Here is a 17,427-nt window from a genome sequence, read left to right on the forward strand (position 1 = left end):
GGCTGGTCTGGGGTGCTGCCAGGGAGATGCCCTGCTGGCTCTGCCAGGGGGGCGGATCTCGTGCCACCCAGTCCCTCATCCCGGGAGGTGGGGCTGCTGCTTGTCTGTGCCCACACCCGGGCTGAAGGTCCCTGTGACCTCTGTTGCCCGGCTCTGTTCTCCAAGGCTCCGTGCGCGGCCCCGCAGGGCCCTTGTGATTGGGCCTGTGCCCAGCGCCCAGCGCCAGTGTGACTGGTTAAGAAGATATTAAGCTGTGTTTCCCAGGCGCCGCCTGCCCCGGCCTCTGTGTCCTGGCCACTTTCGGCCCCAGCACGTTGGCCACGTCAAGGTGCAGGGACCTTCCCGGTGGCTCAGGGCCCGCCTGGGGCTCCCCAGATGTCTGGGGCCAAACCTGCCTGTACAATGAGCTTCCCTCATTGGCGCTTCTCTTCTAGAGACTGGCCCACCCGGGGCACCCTGGGCATGACGAGTGCGGCGGCCTCCTGCGGCAGAGCCCCCAGAGCCTCCATCTTTCCATCTGTCCCAGTAGTGCCTCCTGCCGCCATGGACGGCCCGTGGTCCCGAGCTGTCCCAAGGAGGGAAATTCTGAAATAGGAAAACAAGGGATGCGGGGGGCGGGCCGTGGGAGGGGCCCAGAGTGGGAGTCCTAATGCCAGGGAGGCAGCGCGGCGCAGTGGTTAGTGTCCACCCCCCCCCCCCCGGCCCCCTGAGCGGATCTTTCCTCATCGGTCCCTTAAAACACGAAAGTTCAGGAACTGGCTGGAGGCTCGTGCTTCAAACCATGGGAGGTGAAGAAGGCGGGAAGGGGCCCCACGTGCCCGAGGCTGCCTTGGTCGAGTTGGAGGCGGCCGACCTGCCCGGTCTCTGGAGAGCGAGCAGCCGGTAGCAGGGCTGAAGGGGTCCCAGGTGCGGGGCTCCTCTCAGCCCAGCCCCTCCTTTGGCCTTTGAGGGCGCTCTCAAGGTTTTCGGAGCCGGCCGGCGGCTCTGCTTGCCCCCGTCCCACTCACGCGGCCCTGCGGGGACCATGGCTGGACCCTTGGCATCTGGGAGGGCCTCCTGGGCCTGTGCCGGGGAGGGACCTGGGAGCCCCGAGAGCCGCCCCTGCCGCTTCCTTCTATTCAGCTCGGCCGGCTCCCTGGCCAGGAAGTGGGGGCTGGGCCTCTGGGAGGCGCAACTTTGCCTCCTAACAATTGTGGGGGCCCCAGGAGCGCTTTGGTCTATGTGGGCTCTAGTGAGACATCTCAGAGTTATGGTGAGAACGGCTTTGACCACAGCCCCTGAAAGGCTCCTGGGGGCGCCAGGGCACAGCCCCTGCTGGAGGTGCTGAGCCCCCTGCTTCTGTCCTGAAACATTTCTTTATTCCTGGGCCCGACTTATCAGTGGGAAGAGAGGCAACGGCCTGTGAGGAAGCCACAGGCCCAGAGGCTGCTGGGGGTTGGGGGGGTCCCCGGGCAGTCCCCGAGCTGGCTCCCCCTGCCTGGGCTCTTGAGGCCTGAGGAATGTGGGGAGGGCTCGGCTCCGAGCACTCTCTGCCCCTTGTTGCTGACCCTGCGCAAAGGAGCCGGGAAGGGCTTTTACTTCCTGCGCTCACTTCCTTCTCCAGCTCTCAGTCTTCACTGACTGCCTTGACTCACTTTCAGTAAATAAAGACTTGGAAGGTCTAGGACTTCCTGAATCATTCTCAGTCATTCTCCCATTTCCCAGATGTAGAATAAGCTCCAAAACAAAGGGTCACGAGAGGTAGCGTCTGTGAAAAGCTGAGACCCGAGGCCAAACGAGGCTCCAACCATATTGTGCTTAATCATGGGCGGATACCGGGAGTTCCAAGGAGGGGAATTTGCTTTGAAACAGAGCCTGAGCTTCCTTTGGGGGCCAGGCTCTAGTGGAGGCTGTGGGGTCGGGGTGGAGGGGCCGGCCCTGGAGGAGACCCCCCCGCTCCTGCTTCTGCCCCCCCGTGACTCCAGTCTGGGCTGCCTCAGAAGGTCCGGACGGCTCCTCTGCTCATGCCTTAATTGGCAGTCAGCGCCTCTGTTCTTGGGTGAGCTGCCCTCACCCCTGCCCGTCCCACCTCACCCTCTGCCCTCCGAGTCCTCCGTGAAGGCCTTTGACGAACCTGGGCCCGGCCTCCAGCCGAAGCTGCCTCTAACTGGGCAGGGGCCCGGCTGGCACAGCCCAGGGCTGCTTTCCAAACTTTTGTAAAAATAGTCGTAGCTTTTTATTTTTCAGAGTACGTGCAGAGGCAGTTTTCAGCACCCCCCTTGCCACACCGTGGCCTCCAGTCTTTTGTCCCTCCCTCCCCCCTCCCCTAGACAGCAGGTGAGCCGATAGAGGTTAACCACCCAGTCTTCTCGACGGATTTGCACATTTATCAGGGTGCGCTAGAAAAATCAGATCAAAAGGGGAAAAAGGAAGGAAAAAAGCAAGCCGGCAGCAACAGCACGAGGGCGAAAGAGGCCCTCCCTTCGGCTCCCAGATTCCTCTTCCCATCTCAAGCGTACGGGAACCTCAAGCTTTTTCCACTCACAGCCCCTCGTAGCCTGAGAAATGTTTACACGACCCGCTGCAGAGGATGGGGAAATAGGTCTGCAGATCAAACATTTGCTGATAAGAAAGCCTATTCCAGGCCCCTCCCATTCACTTACTGGACCCTCCGATCTGAGCTCCAGTCTGAGAAGCTGAGACGTGGCCCTCTCCGGGGGAGCGCTTCATAAATGCTTTTTCCCTCACTCAAGTACGATCTCAGACAGACACTGGGTGGGGGTGGGCCAGGGGAAATCTGCTGCCCCCGGCAGCATGGGTGGGTCCGTGCTTGGTCAGACGTATGGGGGGAATGGGGGGGACAGCGGTAGTAAAAGTAAGCTAAAAGTGGCTTTCACCTGAGACTGGAAATCCCCGGCTGCCCGAGGTCGTTGGCAAACCTTCCTTGAGTCACTCACTGCGCTTTGGGTATTAGGATGAAACGCATGTGAGTCTGTGCTGTCCTCCACCCCCCAGGAAGGGCTGCCCCAGCAGTATCTAGTTAGGAGCCGAGTGCAGGCCAGGTGAGGAGCCCCTCCAGGGCAGGGCTGATGAAGCGCTCCCGCCTCCCTTCTGTTTATCTTCAGTGTTTTCCAGACTTCCTTCTCCATAGAAGAGGAGGGGGAGCAATCCAGGGACCTGTAGCCAATCCCACTTTGGCTGACAAGAGCCGGCCACATTGGGGCAAAAGGAGGACCCGGCTTCCTGTCAGAGAAGCGGCCTGAAGGAAAATTCTGCATGGGATCGCCTTCCGGAGCTGCTTCTGGGACTCGTGGGCGAGGCCTCCGGGCAGCCAGCCCTAGTGGTCAGAGGGAGGAGGCGGGGAGAGGTCTGCGGGATCAATAGTTCTCTGATGAGGAGCTGACCTCCAGCATCTTCTTTCTCCATAGTTAAATGGAGGCAACGAACAAGCCAGTCCTAGAATTGGAGAGTTAGAACCGGGCGAGCCGATGGCCCATATCCAGTCCAGCCCACCCCCTTTTACAGATGAAGAAACGGAGGCTCTCCAAGAGTGTGGCCCTGCCAAGCTCATGCGTGTAGTGAACGGTAGTTAGAATTTGAACCCAGGTCTTCTTTAATACAAAGCCAGTGGCCCTCCATGGGAGACTAGAAGAAGAATTGTTATTCGGTCATCCTCCGACACGTCCGACTCTTGTGCTAGTACCTTTGACAGATGAAGAAACAGGCCAGCAGTGGGGAGTGACCAGCCCAGAGTCACCCAGCTGTCCCAGGGAAGGAACATGACGTCCTGCTGAAATCTGAACCCAAAACTCATATCATCGGAGAAATGATGGTCTGGAAGCTCAGGCTGCTTCCTCGTGGCCTGCCACTCGACAAACAACTGACAGTGGTTGCTTTTCCATGTTGGTGGGATCGACGGAGAAACGGCGAACTGGAATTGTGATGGTCTTACCCTTTTTAAAGTGTCTTTTAAAAATTATTATTATGAATGTCACCTCCACAAACACATTGCAGCACACAAGCAGGACAATTAAGGGGTTGAATCAAAGCAGGAGAGCTAGCGGGGATAGGAAATAAGAGGTATACACAAACACTGCAAGGATCGGGAGTCTCATTTATTAGGGAATAAGGCTTGTAATAGAATTTAGAATATTATTAGGGAATAGGCTTGTAATCATCATTCTCAGACAAAGTCAAACTTAGAGATTCAATCACGAAAAAAATTCTCCGTTACGTGTCAGCCAAATTATATTGTGCAAGTTTACATATCTCAAAATATGTACGTATATGTGCGTATATATGTGTATATATACATGCATACAGAGAGAAAGAGGAAGAGGAGAGTGCTTAATTGTATCCTGCTTAGTTGGGGGGCAGTTGGGGGGAAGAAAATTAAAGGTAAAGGAAAAGAATAAAGTAAAAAGTGAAGACAGAGAACAAAAGAGTAACCTACAAAGAACGATGGACACTTATAAATATAATCTCTTCTAATATGTGCTTTTTTAAAAGATGTATCTTTAAAAAGATTTTTTTTTTTAAGCTAAAAGTCTTATACAACTGCAGGGGCGAGTTTCCTGTAAAATAGGAATTATATGCTTTCTTGGAAGGGAAATTTATTATATATTTTGAATCTTCCTTGATGTTCTGAAGCTGGCTACATGACTTGCAATATTTTATTTTCTTTTGTCTTTTCCTATTTTGTTTTTTTCTTATTTTCTATTTAGTCATATATGTGTGTGTGTGTATATGAAATGACATTCAAACTCAGGAGAAAGCGAACGTGATAGGTGATCCTCATTTTGGAAGGAACAGTGGATGTTCTGCAGTTGCATGCCCTAAGTTACTGGATCCCATTCACTGACCTTAAACTTACCTCCCTATAGGCAGTGTGCGGCTGGGCCAGGTCTGTGTGGAGCAGGGACCTCTTAGACACCAGGGGGACTCTAGAGAATTTACAGGATCACTTGGATAAGAATCACATAAGATGGAAAAAGCCCAGGAGGGCTCTGATAGTTGTCGTCCTATCTCCAAAAGTACAGGAGCCCCACTGGGAGGAGATGTCTCGTGTATGTGGAGCCGTTGGATCCTCAAAATTACTCTAGGAAATCTGCTGAGTCGCTGAAATCTTCGAGATCTAGAAATTAGTGTTTTGTTACATGCTCACGCCGTCTCAGCAGGGAGATGAATGGGCCTTCCCATAAGCTTTTGTTTATCCACCTCCATCAGCAAGAGCAGAATCCCCGCCGCTGCCCCACTGTGTGGCTTCCCTCCCGTAACCTCAGTAAACTGGGTGGTCTCTGGGGTCCGTCCCTGTGGCCGGAGCATGTCGAGCCTCGCAGAGACTTTACGTGACTTATCCATCTGATGCTTGCACCAGCTCGGTGGAGGACATGCTCGGGTCCATTGTAGAGATGAGCAAACTGCAGCTTGGACTAAGAAAGACACAGGTTGGGCACTCAGGGCCAGCCCTGCGAAATGGCTTTCATGTGGGTAGCAGTTGTCCACACGGCAAGCTGCAAGTATACGTGCGGTTCTGTCGGCCCTGCCCCCGCCACAGCCCGAGCGGGCCCGAGGCGCCCAGAGGGAGAGAGGAGATCTCAGTGGATTCTGCATTGCTAAGAGTGGAACGATCTTTTTTTATGATCTTGCTTCCTTTACTTGGAAAGAACTTCTGTAATGGCAGGCAGCTTGGCTCTGTTTGCAGCACACCCCAGAGGCCAGGTGGGGGCTGCTGAGGGAGAGGAGAGTTTTTCTGAGGAACTGGCCCAAAAGGAACCAGATCACTCGGGTCAAACCCCATTCCGGCTGAGACTAGTCCAGCTGGGTGGGTTCCAAGGAAGGTGGGCATTTTTGAATGGAAGTCCTTAAGTCAGAATCAACCTAAGGCGGACTTTGTTCAGGGCATCTGTTCGGTCTCCCCTGCTGGGCTGTCGAATGGCCCAAACGGCGTTTCTTTGAAGGCCCGGCCTCTTGAGCGCGGATCATCCCTCAGGGCCCAGGCCTCTGGCTGGCACTTGCCCTTTATCCTTGGGAAGTCCCTCTTTCCCTGAATTAAAGGAGGTTCTTCCCAGGTGGGGCCCAGGATGACATTTGACCAGATGCTCTCTCCATGGGCATCGTACCTAGAGGTCATCTTGACCAGAAGGGAGGAGGGACAAGGCCCATGAACTCTATCGTTTTACCAGGATGACGCTCCCCCGCCCCCTCATAGCTGGCCTAATTTGCTACTTTTAATCCTATCAGACCTCCCGTGTGTCCTTGAAGCTGGGTCATCTAGCTCTGGCCAGTTTAGCTCAGACTGATAAACTGTGCGCAGCTGGGCCCCGTTCAGATAAGCAGAACACCTTCCCTCCCTCGTCCAACTTTCTAGGCCCTCCTGCTCCCTCTGCTGTGCTACCCGGGTCGGGAGGGGATTGCCAATCCCCTCACCCCCTAGCCCCCATGGGGCTCTCCTCAAGTAGCTGAGGCTGGCCCATGTCATCAGCCTCCTTTGTCTGAGAGAGCCCCCGAAGCTTTCTCTCGTGCTGGCCCTGGTTACTACTCCCATCTTCTGGACCCGTGACTTGGTGGGCAGCTGCTTTCGGACAGGCAGCAGTGCCTGCTGGAGAACCAGCCCGGGTACCGTGGGAACCTCGTTTAGGACATGTGATCCCCTGTGTATTTTCTTTTTCTCATTGCCTCGTGCTGGTCGGCCTTTTAGCTCAGGAAAGGCAAGGGGGAAGGAGACAGGGCGTGCCATCCAGCCTTCTGTGGCTCGAGTGGAAGTTGTGCTGAGGGAAGCCTGAGCTCTGGCGTTGAGCCTCTGGGAGTTCAGGCTCCCCTTACTCCATCCCTCATCTCCACACGCACAGTTGGGCCATGAGGTGTCCAGTCCCTCCCGTGGCAGCACGAGAAGGCTGCTGTCGTGGCCTCCGCAAATGCTGCTCCTGCTCCCTCAAGAAATGTCTGCACCCAGATCTCCAGTTCTACGATGCTGGGCAGGGGAATAGGATCCCAGGGTAATGATTTAGGGTGACTTTTGCTGCCGAAGTGGCAGTGATCCAAGGCTGCAGTTGGGTAGCAAGGGCACAGTGGGACTGGAGGGGTCTCTTTCAGGATAGAGAAAGAAATCGGAGTGGAGTTGGTTCTGGGACAGAGTGAGCTTTATTCTCTAGTTTAACAGAGCGAACTGTGCTCTAGTTCAGCAGAGCGAGCTTTATTCTCTAGTTCAGCAGAGCAAGCTGTGCTCTAATTCAACAGAGTGAGCTATGCTCTAGTTTGACAGAGCGAACTTTATCCTCTAGTTCAGCAGAGTGAGTTTTATTCTCTAGTTTGACAGAATGAGCTTTATTCTCTAGTTCAGCAGAGCGAGCCATACTCTAATTCAGGAGAGTGAGCTTTATTCTCTAGTTCAGCAGAGCCATGCTCTAGTTCGACAGAGCAAGCTTTATTCTCTAGTTCAGCAGAACGAGCCCATGCTCTAGTTCAGGAGAGCGAGCTTTATTCTCTAGTTCAGCAGAGCGAGCCGTGCTCTACTTTGTCAGAGCGAGCCATGCTCTAGTTCAGCAGAGTGAGCCGTGCTCTAGTTCAGCAGAGCGAGCTTTATTCTCTAGTTCAGCAGAGCGAGCCATACTCTAATTCAGGAGAGTGAGCTTTATTCTCTAGTTCAGCAGAGCCATGCTCTAGTTCGACAGAGCAAGCTTTATTCTCTAGTTCAGCAGAACGAGCCCATGCTCTAGTTCAGGAGAGCCAGCTTTATCCTCTAGTTTGGCAGAGTGAGCCATGCTCTAGTTCAGCAGAGCGAGCCGTGCTCTACTTTGTCAGAGCGAGCCATGCTCTAGTTCAGCAGAGTGAGCCGTGCTCTAGTTCGGCAGAGTGAGCTTTACTCTCTAATTCGGCAGAGTGAGCTTTATCCTCTAGTTTGGCAAAGTGAGCTTTATTTTCTAGTTTGACAGAACTTTATCTTCTAGTTCAGCAGAGTGAGCTTTATTCTCTAGTTTGGCAGAGTGAACCGTGCTCTAGTTTGGCAGAGTGAGCCGTACTCTAGTTTAGGAAGGTGAACTTTATCCTCTAGTTCGGCAGAGCGAGCTTTATTCTCTAGTTCGACAGAGCGAGCTTTATTCTCTAGTTCGACAGAGTGAGCCTTATTCTCTAGTTCGGCAGAGTGAGCTGTGCTCTATTTCGACAGAGTGAGCTGTGCTCTAGTTTGGCAGAGTGAGCCGTACTCTAGTTTAGGAAGGTGAACTTTATCCTCTAGTTTGACAGAGTGAGCTTTATTCTCTAGTTCGGCAGAGTGAGCCGTGCTCTAGTTTGGCAGAGTGAGCTGTGCTCTAGTTCGGCAGAGCAAGCTTTATTCTCTAGTTCGGCAGAGTGAGCCGTGCTCTAGTTTGGCAGAGCGAGCTTTATTCTCTAGTTCGACAGAGCGAGCTTTATTCTCTAGTTCGACAGAGTGAGCCGTGCTCTATTTCAGCAGAGTGAGCCATGCTCTAGTTCGGCAGAGCAAGCTTTATTCTCTAGTTCGGCAGAGTGAGCCGTGCTCTAGTTTGGCAGAGCGAGCTTTATTCTCTAGTTCGACAGAGCGAGCTTTATTCTCTAGTTCGACAGAGTGAGCCGTGCTCTATTTCAGCAGAGTGAGCCATGCTCTAGTTTGGCAGAGCAAGCTTTATTCTCTAGTTCGGCAGAGTGAGCCGTGCTCTAGTTTGGCAGAGCGAGCTTTATTCTCTAGTTCGACAGAGCGAGCTTTATTCTCTAGTTCGACAGAGTGAGCCGTACTCTAGTTTGTCAGAGTGAGCCATGCTCTAGTTTGGCAGAGTGAGCTTTATTCTGTAGTTCGGCAGAGCGAGCTTTATTCTCTAGTTCGGCAGAGCGAGCTTTATTCTCTAGTTCGGCAGAGTGAACCATACCCTATTTCAGCAGAGCGAGCCATGCTCTAGTTCGACAGAGTGAGCTTTATTCTCTAGTTTGACAGAGCGAGCCTTATTCTCTAGTTCGGCAGAGCCGGCTTTATTCTCTAGTTCGACAGAGTGAGCTTTATCCTCTAGTTTGGCAGAGCGAGCTTTATTCTCTAGTTCGACAGAGCGAGCTTTATTCTCTAGTTTGCAGAGCCAGCTTTATTCTCTAGTTCGGCAGAGTGAGCCATGCTGTAGTTCGGCAGAGCGAGCTTTATTCTCTAGTTCAGCAGAGCGAGCCATGCTCTAGTTCAGCAGAGCGAGCTTTATTCTTTACTTCAACAGAGTGAGCTTTAATAGCTAGTTCGGCAGAGTGAACCGTGCTCTACTTTAGGAAAACAAGCTTTATTCTCTAGTTCGACAGAGTGAGCTTTATCCTCTAGTTTGGCAGAGTGAGCTTTATTCTGTAGTTTGGCAGAGCGAGCTTTATTCTCTAGTTCGGCAGAGCGAGCTTTATTCTCTAGTTCGGCAGAGTGAACCATACCCTATTTCAGCAGAGCGAGCCATGCTCTAGTTCGACAGAGTGAGCTTTATTCTCTAGTTTGACAGAGCGAGCCTTATTCTCTAGTTCGGCAGAGCCGGCTTTATTCTCTAGTTCGACAGAGTGAGCTTTATCTTCTAGTTTGGCAGAGCGAGCTTTATTCTCTAGTTCGACAGAGCGAGCTTTATTCTCTAGTTCGCAGAGCCAGCTTTATTCTCTAGTTCGGCAGAGTGAGCCATGCTGTAGTTCGGCAGAGCGAGCTTTATTCTCTAGTTCAGCAGAGTGAGCCATGCTCTAGTTCAGCAGAGCGAGCTTTATTCTTTACTTCAACAGAGTGAGCTTTAATAGCTAGTTCGGCAGAGTGAACCGTGCTCTACTTTAGGAAAACAAGCTTTATTCTCTAGTTCGACAGAGTGAGCTTTATCCTCTAGTTTGACAGAGCGAGCTTTATTCTCTAGTTCGGCAGAGTGAGCCATACCCTATTTCAGCAGAGCGAGCCATGCTCTAGTTCGACAAGAGTGAGCTTTATTCTCTAGTTCGACAGAGTGAGCCATGCTCTAGTTCAGCGAGCTTTATTCTCTAGTTCGACAGAGTGAGCCGTGCTTTAGTTCAGCAGAGTGAGCCGTACTCTAGTTCGGCAGAGCGAGCTTTATTCTCTACTTCAACAGAGTGAGCTTTATTAGCTAGTTCAGCAGAGTGAACCGTGCTCTAGTTTAGGAAAGCAAACTTTATCCTCTAGTTCAGCAGAGTGAGCCATACCCTATTTCAGCAGAGCGAGCCATGCTTTAGTTTGACAGAGCGAGCTTTATCCTCTAGTTCGGCAGAGCCAGCTTTATCCTCTAGTTCGGCAGAGCGAGCTTTATTCTCTAGTTCGGCAGAGCGAGCTTTATTCTCTAGTTCGGCAGAGCAAGCTTTATTCTCTAGTTCGGCAGAGCCAGCTTTATTCTCTAGTTCGGCAGAGTGAGCCATACTGTAGTTCGGCAGAGCGAGCTTTATTCTCTAGTTTGGCAGAGTGAGCTTTATTCTCTAGTTCGGCAGAGCGAGCCGCACTCTAGCTAAACGGGAATGCCTGACTTTGCCGGGTTCGCAGCTGGCCACCTGGCGAAGAATTCTCTTGGCTGAGGTGTCCGAGGCTCCGTTCCGGCCCTCCGGTTATGACGCAGAACGGGGGTTAGATCCGCCGCTTCTCCTAGCAGTGACAGGACAGATTGCACTTCCTGTACCGTCCATGAAGCCCACTCTCCCTAGAAGAATTGGGGCATTGGGCCCCTTCTTCAGGGCCAGCGATGAAGTGTGGGCAGTCTCTTACTGTGCTGCCGTCTTGCCTGACCAAGGCTCATTCATTTTTCTCCGCTCCAGGAGTGAGACTCATTTTCCAACTTTAAGACAGAGAAGCTTTAGCCCGGCCTCCAGACTGGCCGGAGCCTCGGCCCTTAGTCAGGGAGGCCTGAATTCTAAGCCTGCCTACTTATAGATACCTAGGGTGTGGCCCTGGAAAAGTGTCTCACTTTCCTCCTCTGCTAAATACTAGCTCTTAGCTCCCAGCATTGTTTTGAAAACAAGATAATAAAACGAGTTAAAAATGAGTTGAAAATGAGTTAATATGTGGAGAACATTTTATGTTCCTTGAAGCATGCTGGGAATTCTAGTTATCTTCAGAAATTTCCTTTAGCTTTGGTTCTGGAAATATTTGCTGGCCCAAACCACTAGGCCATCTTTGGGCTAGCTTAGTGAACATCCAAATGAGAGGAGATTGAAATTCATGATTTGTTTGACTGAAGCAGAGAATAAATAAAAAAGCCAAATGTCATTCAAACGGAATAACAGGCACGGACCAAGCCCACAATTGAGCATTTTGAGGGACGGGGTCATTGCACGAATTAAACTGTATATTGTAGGTGGCGAGCACGTGCCGGGACTCGGACCCAAGCAGGCCACTGGGCGCTGGACGGCAGCAGACGGAGGGGAAGTATGTCCTAAATCTCAGCCATGGCCAGACCTGGGGAACACTGCCATGAAGTGAAGGTGTTTAAAAATTCACTTTTTCACGTAGGCCTCAACTTGGGCATGGAAAAGACTGAGAAGTCGAGTTCTTCTGAACTGTGGTCTAAGTTTCAGTTGAGAGGTTCCCAGCTGGTTCCTGGGACTGGGATCATCAGACAGCTTTTGTCTCCCCTAATAACTGGGGGAAAGTGGTGGCAGCAGCTGGGGCCCTGCCGTACCAGATGTGTCTCTGGGATGGAGGGGTGAGGGATTACAAAGAAGCCCCGGATGCTGGTTAATCCCACTGGGGCCCGGCCTTTGTGACTGGGGTGGAGGGTGATTGTGGAACACACAGAACCCAGAATCCTCCTCAGAGAAGAGCAGAAGGAAACAAAGACATCTCAGCTGAGCTTGTGGGGCCTGAAGCTTTAGACGTGACTTTTCCTCACCAGGAGCAAGGAAAGCAGTTCACTTCTCATCCCTTTTCTGCAGGATTAGTGAACTTGGTGTTGATTCTGCAGCGGCAAAGTCAGTATCCCGGGCAGACTTTCTAGGGACCTTTTTCCTTTAAGCTTAGATCTGCCTGTGGGGTCCAGAGACTGCCTGCCAACCGAGGAACGAAGGCTGGGGCACTCGAGGGGTTTTGACCTAGGCTGCTTCTGGCCGCGCAGTGGAGTTTGGGAAGGTGAGGTCTGAGAGGTCGCTTCTCTGTCGGCGGCAGCTGCTCTTGTACCGGCTCGGCGTGGAGCGCGCTCCCACACCACGGGGCTGGCCGAAATCTTGGACAGCCGTTAGTTACGTGCCTCCTGAGCTCAGTCGTTGCTTTTAAGTATGGGCTCAGAGGATCAGAAGCCCCACTCTTGGGTCTGCGCAGGGAGATCCCGTTTGTGCCATTGGTTACATTTCCAAGCGTTGTTCTATACCGGGTTAGATCAAGATTCCAGATGACCATAATGTGTGAGTGACATCAACCCTGCTTGATCATCTCTTCCCTTGTATTTTTAGTAAGAGAAGGGTTTTCTGGAGGGAGAAGCTCCTGGAGCTATGCATTTCCCTCTGTGATTGAATTTGACATCAGAAGGCTGGACGGCTTTGCCTCCCCTGGGCTCTTGGGGAGCATGGACTTCGGATGAACTGAATCCATTACCTTAAAATTGAATCCTTAGTGCTGTCAGGGGAAATGGCATTTGATTGGGGGCCTCTGAAGTTTGGAGTGTCTTCCTGTTAGGGGCCGTTTCCCTTGGCAACGAGGCTGCTAGGGGCCCTCGGCATTGGCAGCTCAGCCAACCCTCAGGGGAACGCCCTGAGCGTTCACGGGACCGTTTGGGGGTAGCCTCTGCTGGGCTGCGATAGCGGAGAGATGCTCATATTCTGAGGCTGGTTGCTCGAGGCTCCTGGCCCTGGTGGTGCTGTGCTGACCCGGAGAGCCTGGAAATTAGATTAGATTAGATGCATTAATCCAAGGAGAGACTGTGCTGACTAGATCGAGTTAAGTGTACATATGCAATTAGAGCTGGAGGCAAACTAAAGTTTTTCAAAAGTATAATATTAACTTTTTAAAATCACAAGCTTTCTAGGCCTGGATGTTCCTTGAGGGGCCTGGTTTGGTGCATAGCCCAGCCTGGCTTGGGAGATGGGGAGGGGGAGGCACCTCCTGGTCCTACAGTTAGGTTTTAAGAGAAGGGAAAAGCTTTTTCCTCAAAAGCAGGCTAATTTGCATCGTGGGGAAGTTGGATTTTCTTTTACTTCCTTTGTGGAACTAAATAATATGTACTATATGCTTGGGATAATTTTTCTATTGATTTTTCTGCGTGCATGCTACATATGTGGTGCTTTGGCTTTGTATTTGGACTATTTTAGGACTAACTAATCACACCCAGAAAGCTCATAAAACTCAAGAGCAGAATGCCTTCTCCAACAGACTGACTTCCTGCTGACACCCTCTATTCCAAGACTGTCTCCTCCGAGCTGTGAATGGAGGCTCACAGTTGCGCTTGCCCACATCCTGGCTCATGGTCTGTCAGGAGATCACTTTTAAAGCTAGAAGAAAATCCTGAAGTTGAATCTGAGATTTCCCTCAATGTTTCTCTTTTAGGTGACATCACGCAGAAAGGCTACGAGAAGAAGAGGGCGAAGCTGCTGGCGCGCTACATCCCACTCATCCAAGGTGAGAGCCCGCCTCGTCTCGGCCTTCCCGGGAGCTTGGGCATAGGCTTTGGCCCATCTGGTCTGACCGAAGGGGGGCAGCGGGAACCTGCCGATGCAGGCGCCGGCGTTTGGCCGTCCCGTTTCAGACCTTAGGGGAACTCGGGCAAATATTGGGGCTGATCACTTAGTCTTAGAATCAGTTACAGCGACTGAGGTCACATTTTAACCGACTGTTAGAAAATAAAGAAATCCCTCTGCGGTTTTGTTTTTGGTATTCTGCCTCATAACAAACAATTATAGTCAATCGAGTGGACATGTCCCATCTCACGCTTAAGCTTGACTGCGCTCCTGTAGCCCACCAGGGCTATTTCTCTGCCAGGAGGCAGGAGACCCGTTTCACCCTTGTCAGCTAAAATCAGATTGGTCACCACAATCATCAGAGTACTTTTTCCTTTATCAAAATCTAGCTATATTTAGAGCATTATAATGAAAAGCTTACTTCTAAATGACCCTTGTGCCTCTATTATTATATAGCCTTATGGAACTGTCTGAGAAAGACCATACATAAACAAAGATGCACTGACTCTTGTCCTAACTAATTAGATGTGGTGACTCTAGGATATCTTTTTCGTTGTTCAGTCATGTCCAGTCTTTGTGAACTCTTTTTGAGGTTTTCTTGGCAAAATACTGGAATGGTTCGCCATTTCTTTCTCCAGTTAGTTTTACAGATGAGGAAATTAAGGTAAACAGGGTGAAGTGACTTGCTCAGGGTCACATGGCTAGTTGGTGTCAGAGGCTAGATTTGAAATCTGGTCTTCCTGACTCTGGGTCTACCACAAGCTTTTGTCTTTTAACTTTTATTTCTTGCCTTTGTAAATATACTTGAGGAATCTAATCTGGTGTTTCTTTAAGGAACTTAGTGGGCGCCAGGCCATCTTTGTGACTGCATATTCTTCTCATGTAACTGTATTGCTCTGGACCAGGAGAGTTAGAACTTTTGATTGTCTTGTGTGTGTGTGTGTGTGTGTGTGTGTGTGTGTGTGTGTGTGTGTGATTTCCTCTTCAAAACAGGGAGAAAACCTTATTATTTGAGGGTTTCCATTCCTATGGGCCTTACGATGTTCCATTCCCAGTATTCAGTACTGGCTGTGTGTTTCCACATGAAGAATGTAAATGCCTTCATAGGTAGATGTCCAAAGGATGCCGCTTGTTGTGGGGATGCAGTGGGAAGCCGACTGCTCTTGAGGAGTGCCCAGGGACACACTCCCTGTAGGACGCTCTTCAGAGAAGAAATCAAAAGAATATCCAGAAGCTGCCTTCTCCCGTTGTATGGCTGAGAACGCGAAAGAAATAGAGGAAGACCTTCAGAAATCTAACCTATCCCAGCTATCTGAAGGCCAGGCAGAGAGCTTAAATGATGCAATCTCAAAAAAGGAAATGGATCTAGCTGCAAAGGAACTCCCACGCAAAAAACAAACTCCCGGTCCTGGGAGACTCGGAGAAGACTTCTTTCAAACTTATAAAAAGGCTAGTTGGTACCCAGACTTCACAAATTGTCCTTAGATCTTGAAAAAAACAAATTAAAATCCTTTTATGAGACGGATATGTATTTCTAGTATCTAAACCAGAGAATGACCATTGACCCCCAATTTTAAACAAAATCCTGTCAGACTGCAACAATTGATCCAAGACATCATTCGTTATGACCAAGTGGTATTTATACTAGGGAGGCAAACATAGTTTGACCTCTGGAAAACAAGCAACAAAATTAATGTTAAAATCCCAAACATCCCAAACACGATCATCTCATTAGCTGCAGGAAAAGTCTGTGACTGAGTACAACGCTATTATGCTAAAAACCCTACAAAGTAGACATCTCTTTGATGTCCCTTCCTTGGTCCAGCTCAGGGCCCGTTACCCGGTTCATCTCCCTAACGCACTTAGGAGTTCCAAAAATCACGTTCTCCCCCCAAGGGTAGGGATCGGCCTTTCGGGTCTTCAGCTTTTGCTCCTTAGTCTTTTCTAGGGCGGTATGAGGCGCCTCAGGCTTTGCTCTGCTTCTTTGCTTCAGTCTTTCTTTCCCAGTGAGGAGCCCGGCGGTTTTCTGTCCGTTGTTGCAAGTGGGGGGGAGGCTCACGGTGCTAAATGAAGGGTGGCCGTGATGATAAATGGAGGACGTTGACCTGGGCCGGACTCTGTTTCAGGTGTGGACCCCTCTCTCCAAGCAGAAACCAGGGTCCCCGGGTCCTCACAGACTCCAGCCGCCGGCTCCAAACAGCAGAAGGCCCGCTCGGCCAACTCGCGGGATGAGCGCTTCCGGTCCGGTAAGGAAAGCTGCAGGAGCTCTCCGGGGCCCGCGCCGCAGGGGGTTGTGGGGCGGTGCGTCCCGGGTGGGCGTGGGCCCGAGTCCGCCGAGGGGCAGACCACGGCCAGCGGTCACAGTGAGGAGCCGTGATGGCTGGCAGAGAGCATGAGGGCTTCAGAATGGGCGCCTCACTGGCCCCGGGATGGCCGCGGCTTCCATTTTACAGATGAGGAAAATGAGTGGGTAGAAGGTGGGGGAGGGAAGTCATTTGTCCATGGTCACAGAGATGGTTCTTCCTGTGGATGTGGGTGCCCGCCTCGGCCCCCGAGCAGAGCGACTGGTCAGAGGCCCTCGGCCCCGGCTGGGCCGCTGCGCTCCCCCTCCTTCCCCTTCTTCTGACCCAGTGGGAGGCTTTGCTGGCCCCCAGGTTCCTGGAAGGTGGCTGTGAGGGAGGAGTCCCGAGCTTTCCGGGGGCACCTTTGGTCCCTCAGAATCCTCTTAGTTCTCCCCAGGCACACCCCAAGTTCTGCTCTTCTCGCCAGGCAGCCCCGGGCAGGGCTGAGAGCGAGCAGAGCCTCTGGGGTGGCCGGGCCTGCGGCCCCCGGGCTCACGCCCTCCTCGCCGTCTCCGGCCTGCCTCCTTCCTCCTGCCCCTGGCCTTGGGCCGTGAGCTTGTTGATTCTCTGGGCCGAGGGGCTCTTTCCTGCTCGGTCATTAAAGGGAGAACAGGTTGGGGGGCGCTGATCTGCGAGGTCTCGGGCTGAGCAGGACCAGCTTCGCTTCTTCCAGGGGAGTCTCTGCTTCCTCTCTGCCCAGGAAGCGTCTCTGATCTCTGTGTCTGATCGGAACCCCCCCCCCCCGCCTCCCGAGATGGGGTGAGGTGGCCTCCGCAATGGAGTCTCAGGGCACTGGGCAGGGGCCTCGGGCACGGGGCAGCCCCCCTGGCACAGGCCTCCGACTGGGGGGCAAGCCCGGGGGAGTGTGCCCGCCACCTGATGTCCCAGGAACCTTCATCACGGGACGGGACTCATGGCCCATCACCTCCTGCCAACCCTCCCTTTTCTGGCAGCCTTTGTGTCTGTGTGTGTGTCTGTGTGTGTGTGTCTGTGTGATTGTGTGTGTGTGTCTGTGTGATTGTGTGTGTGTCTGTGTGTGTGTGTCTGTGTGATTGTGTGTGTGTGTCTGTGTGATTGTGTGTGTGTGTGTGTGTGTGTGTGTGATTTTGAGTGTGTATGTGTGATTGTGTGTGAGTGTGATTGTGAGTGTGTGTGTGAGTGTGATTGTAAGTGTGTGTCTGTGATTATGAGTGTGTGCATGTGTGTGTGTGAGTGTATGTGTGTGAGTGTGTGATTTTGAGTGTGTATGTGTGATTGTGTGTGTGTGATTGTAAGTGTGTGTGTGTGTGTGTGTGAGTGTGTGTGTGTGTGTGTACACACTAGGTAAAGGCCTGGCGATGGGAAACAGAATTTCCCATTGGGGAGGGATGTGGGGGAGATGAGATCCCCTCCCCCTGGGGGGCTCCCAGCCTCTGGTCTCTCTCACCCTCAGAGCGGTGGGGGGGGTCATGTGCACATTCTTCCTCAGCTCCTGGCTCCAGGGGAAGTG

At 51.9% G+C, this 17,427-nt stretch overlaps 1 protein-coding gene across 4 annotated transcripts in view; it reads left to right on the forward strand.

Moving 5' to 3' along the window:
* DIP2A (disco interacting protein 2 homolog A) overlaps positions 1-17,427 on the forward strand; it is a 58,218-nt gene that overhangs the window by 4,109 nt on the left and 36,682 nt on the right. For all 4 annotated transcript variants that reach the window (XM_051998367.1, XM_051998369.1, XM_051998368.1 and 1 more), the window contains exons 2-3: positions 13,466-13,537; positions 15,723-15,842. In XM_051998367.1, coding sequence (XP_051854327.1) covers positions 13,466-13,537; positions 15,723-15,842 — 192 coding nt within the window. The remainder of the gene's footprint in view (positions 1-13,465; positions 13,538-15,722; positions 15,843-17,427) is intronic.

The sequence above is a fragment of the Antechinus flavipes genome, chromosome 4 (genome assembly GCF_016432865.1).
Source record: "Antechinus flavipes isolate AdamAnt ecotype Samford, QLD, Australia chromosome 4, AdamAnt_v2, whole genome shotgun sequence".
Taxonomy (NCBI): domain Eukaryota; kingdom Metazoa; phylum Chordata; class Mammalia; order Dasyuromorphia; family Dasyuridae; genus Antechinus; species Antechinus flavipes.